This window comes from Astatotilapia calliptera, chromosome 5 (genome assembly GCF_964374335.1).
Source record: "Astatotilapia calliptera chromosome 5, fAstCal68.1, whole genome shotgun sequence".
NCBI lineage: Eukaryota > Metazoa > Chordata > Actinopteri > Cichliformes > Cichlidae > Astatotilapia > Astatotilapia calliptera.
Window position 1 is genome coordinate 599,001 of NC_137426.1, and position 6,000 is coordinate 605,000.

At 50.5% G+C, this 6,000-nt stretch overlaps 1 protein-coding gene across 4 annotated transcripts in view; it reads left to right on the top strand.

The window, feature by feature from the left end:
• rnf123 (ring finger protein 123) overlaps window positions 1-6,000 on the top strand; it is a 113,668-nt gene that overhangs the window by 68,017 nt on the left and 39,651 nt on the right. For 3 of the 4 annotated variants that reach the window (XM_080301107.1, XM_080301105.1, XM_080301106.1), the window contains one exon: window positions 1,466-1,689. The exons of the other annotated variant lie outside the window; for it this stretch is intronic. In XM_080301107.1, coding sequence (XP_080157233.1) covers window positions 1,466-1,689 — 224 coding nt within the window. The remainder of the gene's footprint in view (window positions 1-1,465; window positions 1,690-6,000) is intronic. 4 annotated transcript variants of the gene reach the window in all.

Consider the following 6,000-nt stretch of genomic DNA (forward strand, 5'->3'; position numbering starts at 1 on the left):
GTCAACGGTGTGAGGCCATGGCTGACTCGGCTGTTCTCCTGACCCTCCCAGACGTCCCGTTTCCTGTGACGTTCCTGTTCATGTGCTCCGTGTATCATTAGTGCCATAGCTCTGAACACGCTGCCCTTTCCTGGTTTATTATTAACGAGGGAACACGATGGACTCAAAACACAGCCGGCGACATTTCCAGCTGAGCTCTGTGACTCAGTTGTGTGGATGACGGCAGCCTACAGGACCGTGGAGGGGGGGCGTGTCGAGAGGCTGAAAAGATAAGGTCACAGGCGGTTTTACAGGGAAATGTCACCATGCTTCCCTCAGAGATCATCCTGTGAGGGACTCTACCCAGTTTGCTCACCGCTGAGCAACGAGCCAACATCTGCATCCAAACAAGAGGGGAAGTGACCGCTTCTGTTTTTCACTTTAAAAGCTTATTTTGGCGCCCTGAGTCACAGCGGCTAGTGCTGCATGTTTGATTCTGCAGATTTTTGCCCCCTGTGAAAAATAAAGCCTCAAATCAGAAGAAGTATTTCACTCCCTGGTATAATTCTCAAACACCTATCAAGCACCTATAAATACCTAAAGCAGGTAACTCGTAAGCTGGAGAGGAAATAGCGTGTCACAAATTTAGAAGATCATCATTTAGCCTGGAGAAATAGTTTGCTGCTTTCTTATAAAGCAACCATCTCCAACCTTCCTTTCATATCAAACATCCTTGAAAGAGTAGTTGTCAAACAGCTAACAGATCATCTGCAGAGGTTTATTTGAAGAGTTTCAGTCAGGTTTCAGAGCTCAGCACAGCACAGAAACAGCTTTAGTGAAGGTTACAAATGATCTTCTTATGGCCTCTGACAGTGGACTCATCTCTGTGCTTGTCCTGCTAGACCTCAGTGCAGCGTTCGATACTGTCGACCATAATATCCTATTAGAGCGATTAGAACATGCTGTAGGTATTACAGGTACTGCACTGCAGTGGTTTGTATCATATCTATCTAATAGACTCCAAGTTGTGCATGTAAATGGAGAGTCCTCTTCACACACTGAGGTTAATTATGGAGTTCCACAGGGTTCAGTGCTAGGACCAATTCTGTTTACATTATACATGCTTCCCTTAGGCAGCATCATTAGAAGACATAGCATACATTTTCACTGCTATGCAGATGACACCCAGCTCTATCTGTCCATGAAGCCAGATAACACACACCAATGAGTTAAACTGCAGGAATGTCTTAAAGACATAAAGACCTGGATGGCCGCTAACTTTCTGCTTCTTAATTCAGATCAAACTGAGGTTATTGTACTCGGCCCTGAAAAGCCTAGAAATATGGTATCTAAGCAGATTCTTCCTCTGGATGGCATTACCTTGGCCTCCAGTAACACTGTGAGGAACCACAGTGACACACACACACACACTGTGTGTGTTCACAGCCGCAGGTCTGACCTCAGCCGGTGCTCTCTCTCCTCTCAGGGTATCCCGAGCTGCCTCTGTCCTGCTGTCCGACCCCTGCTTCCAGCTCCACTCCATCCAGCACCTCCTGGGAGAAGGAGGCGAGTCCTCCAGCTCCTCGGCAGCCGTGGCCTCCAGCGTGCGTCCTGCGGTGGGCTCTCTGGGGTCGTCCGTGGCTGCCCCTGTCCCGTCGGCCGCTGGAAACTCGGGATCCTCAGAGCGCAAACACTTCTCCCTGCACGCATGTGAGTAGATGATCTTTGGTGGCTTTGGTGGGCGTGGTTACCAAGGTGGGGAAAATGTGACCGGTGGTAGCTGCAGATTTGTGCTTAGTAGGAAGTGATGTCACACACTGCTGTCATCTCTGAGACACACTCCAGCCTCCGACCCAGCTGTCAGGGTGCATTGTGGGTAGAGCTACATGTACAGGACAGCTTCAGGCCTGGAGTCAGACCAAACAAACGTGTGCATGCAGTAAATAATTCCCTGTGCTTTTGCTGTCGGGATTACGGTCAGGGTGAGCAGCCAGGGAAAGGGTTACGTCAACTAGATGTCCCCACAAGATATGAATATCCGCCGTGTGTGTGTGTGTGTGTGTGTGTGTGAGAGAGTGAATGGGCACCTCCCACACGTGTGAATGCGAGCGTCTTGCTTTGTGGTGGGAGCAGGAAGCTGTCTGCCTGCTGCTGTAATATTCACAATAACAGGTGGAGTATTGGAGTGAGTGTAAACACGCTGATGCCAGCAGCGCTCCAGAGCGAGATCAGCTGGTGCCTCTGATGTGGTCGGAGGTGGAGGCCTTCCTGAATCAGTGTGTGTTTGTCTTCACAGTGATGTGAGATCCTGAAAATAAAAAGATTCCCCCGGTCCTGGTTTCTGCTTCACCATCTGAGTGTGGAGCAGGCTGCAGGGGCCTGTAGCTGTGGGCTCGCTGCTCGTCTGTGATTGGAGATCGGGCTGCAGGGGCAGCTTCTCTTGTGCTGGAGTCTCGTTATGCTGGGCAAACACTGTGCGATTTTTTTCAGTCGCGCGATTCAGCTCCTGCTCAAACTGCACGATTGACTCGCAGGGGTTAGAGGTTCATAGGTCACGATGCAGGTCTCACACTATACGGCCCGATGCTCTGATGCGACCTGAGTGCTCACACTGTGCCTCCATAACATGAAGGTTATAACAGAAGCTCTGTCGCTCGCTCTCTCTGTCTTTCACTCACACAGACACACCACCACCACCACCAACTTTGCTAAATTGCTAATGAAAAACATGATCAGGCAGCTGTGATTGAGCAGCATGTAAATCCAACTGTGTGACAAACTGCGGTGACACCCTCACGACCAAGCGATTGATGATCGGGAGCTGGTCGTGAGGTGTTAATCGCGTCTCGTTAACCCACATATACTACACGACGCACGATGAAGGCCAAAACGGTCGCACGACTCAAAAATCGGCTCAAAATGGGCCAAAAACCGCACAGTGTGAGCCCAGCATTACTCGGAGGGCGTGCGAGGACAGAAACACGATGTTTGGTTTGTGCTTTCAGACTGAATCAGCTGGATGCTGCGCCAAGCGTGTGCTTTGGAAACGAGCCTGTAATGTTATTTGGACCTCAGAGTAATTGTGTTTGTGCTGCAGTGGCTTCTGTCATGATCACAGAGCTGTGAGTGCAGCTCAGAGGACAAACACTGCCTCTCGCTGCCACGCTTCATGTTTCAGGCAGCTTTGCTTTGCTCGATGTGCAGCGCTCCGACTCACCGGCCTTCGGGCTGTTTGCTGTGATGTTGGATTACAGCTGATAACTGATAACACTTTTCCTCTCTGCTGTTAGTGAGGCACAGGGTGCTGCAGGGCAGAGACAGAAGGAGAGTAGCAGGAGTGAAGGGGAAGCTTTAAAGATGGCAGTGAGGCCTGCTGTGGCGGTGTGCAGAGCTGCTGAGGGTGAAGTCCGAAGCTGACAGCCTGAGAGCTGGAGGCGCGCTGGCGCTGGAACCCGCAACACGTACGTGAAGGCGGTGTTTCGCTGTCGTCACTGAATCGGCGTGTGACTCTGTGGTAACATCACCCACCTCCTGACATGCAGTCGCAGAAAACGCCTGTGGCCTTATAGTGGAGCTCGCCACAGGGGATGGCCCAGTCGTTGTGACATCCTTATCCGTTGCCACGGCAATGCAGACAGTTTCCATGACCACGATGTGTGTCATCATGTAGAGGATATGTGCCTGGAAGGGAGGTGTCAAAATTAAATATCTGTCCCGAGATTATTGTAGCCAGAAAACATCAAAACGACACCGGGCCTTACCGAGCTCCCATAACCTGATTCTGGAATAACCTGAAATATTCTGGAATAACCTGAAATATTCTGGAATAAGGTCAGATACATGAAATAATCGGGATTAACCAGACATAAACACGACAGCCTGAATTGTAAAATAAACTGATACCTGCTGGAGTTAACATGAAGTCCTATAGAAACAGAATCTTTTTAACTGAGATGATGAAACTAGTTTAAACGCGATCACTGATGTCATTTACAGCTCCTCAGTGTGCCACAATGACACGCAGGGTCAGGTTAAAGGTTAAAGGTGCTAATACGTCTCTCAGCTGACAAACACCCTGCACGGCTGTGGGTCACCTCAGAATCAGAGAGACTTTATTTATCCCCACTTAACAAACAACAGAGCAGCACGATGTTGAAGATGAGGACAATAAGAACAGGCGATAAGAGTGAGATAATAAATACACAGTTAATACAGTTTTAAAATTAAAGCGACTGAAAGATGAATAAATAACTGTAAGTGACTAAAAGAATAAAGTGTCGGTTGTATAAGAAGAGAGTAGTTTATGTTTCTGGTCTCATCGGCTGGAGTTAAAAAGCAGAGCTGCTTTGGGGACAAAGGTGGCGCTCCTCCTCCGCTCAGTCCTGCAGGAAATGCAGCGGAGGCGTCGCCCAGAGGGGAGCCATTGAAATGCGGGGTGAAGAATGTGAGAGGGGTCGCTGATGATTTTGGCTGCCTGTCTGAGGCCTGTTGGCTGAAAACCTGCCAGAGTTCTGACAGGCCAATGATTGTAGAGCACACTGATGCAGTGCGCTGCAGTCTGTTCCTGTATGAAGGCTGAGGGAGTGGAACCAGCAGGTGATGGAGAAGGTCGTGATGCTTTCCAGGAAGGCGTAGTAAAAAGTCATCATGATGGGGGTGCTGACTCCAAAGGAGTTTCCTAAGGAGGTGTAGCCGTTGGTGGCACCTCCTGAGAATCTCCTCTGTGTTGGCAGAGAATCTCAGGAGGTTGTCAAAGATGGTTCGCAGGTATTTGTGCTCCTCAGCTACCTCCGCTGGCTTCCCGTGGATGGTGGTGGTGACTGAAGCAGCCAGATCCCTCTGCCTGCTCGAGAAGGTCACCACCATCTCTTTGGTTTTGCTCACGTTCAGTTCAAGTTTGAGCTGTCACACCACTCTACAAACTCCTGCAGAGCAGGCCCGTGGTGTTGTGAGGGCCTGACAGCAGTGACAGGAGAACTGTGTCGTCAGCATATTTCACCAGGTGACAGAGCTGTGTGGATCTGCAGTCATCAGCGTAGAGGATGAAGAGCAGGGGGGAGAGCACACAGCCCTGGGGGGAGCCAGTGCAGGTGGAACGGAGAGAAGAAAGAGAGCTGTTGACCCAAACTTTCTGAGTCCTGTTGGTCAAAAAGTCCAATATCCACAGGATCAGCTGATCATCAGGTGAAATCGGGAGGAAAGTTTAGTGGGCAGGATGTGAGGCTGCAGAGTGTCGAAGGCTGATGAGAAACCAGCAAAGTCTGGTGGAGGAGTCAGGGAGCTCCAGACGTTTGTGGATGCAGTCCAAGATGAAGAGTTTTGCATCATCGACACCTCTGCGTGCACGGTAAGGAAACTGCAGGGTCCATCAGGGGGTCAGTTGCTCTTACAATGTGCTGTTTTATGATCAGGTCAGCCACTAATCAGAAGGTCGGTGGTTCGATCCCAGGCTGCCTCCTGCATGCCAAATATCCTTGGGCAAGATACTAACCCCGTGTTTGCCTACTGGTGGTGGTCACATGGCCCGGTGGCGCCAGTGTCCAGCAGCCTCGCCTCTGTCAGTGCGCCCCAGGGTGGCTGTGGCTACAATGTAGCTGCCATCACCAGTGTGTGAATGAGTGTGTGGATGTGTGGATGACTGAATGTAGTGTAAAGCGCTTTGGGGTCCTATGGACTAGAAAAGCGCTATACAAATGCAGGCCATTTACCATTTACCATGTTGTCCGTCTCAAACCTGGTGTAGAAAGCGTTGAGGTCGTCAGGGAGGGAGGAGGGGTTGCTGCCCTCCACCTCAATGGTTCTGGAGGTGGTGACCGCAGCATTCACAGAGGCCATGGTTTTGAGGCCCTGCCAGGCTGAGTGGAGGTCCCCATGTTTTTATACATGTCCGTGAGCAGCAGCTCAGAGTGGGCGTGGACGTGCCGGTTCACCCTGTGACAGACAATGAGCAGTTCATCACACACCTGCTGAACACCTGAACAAGCAGAACACTGAATGTCTCTGCTCCAGAGCTCAGCGCCC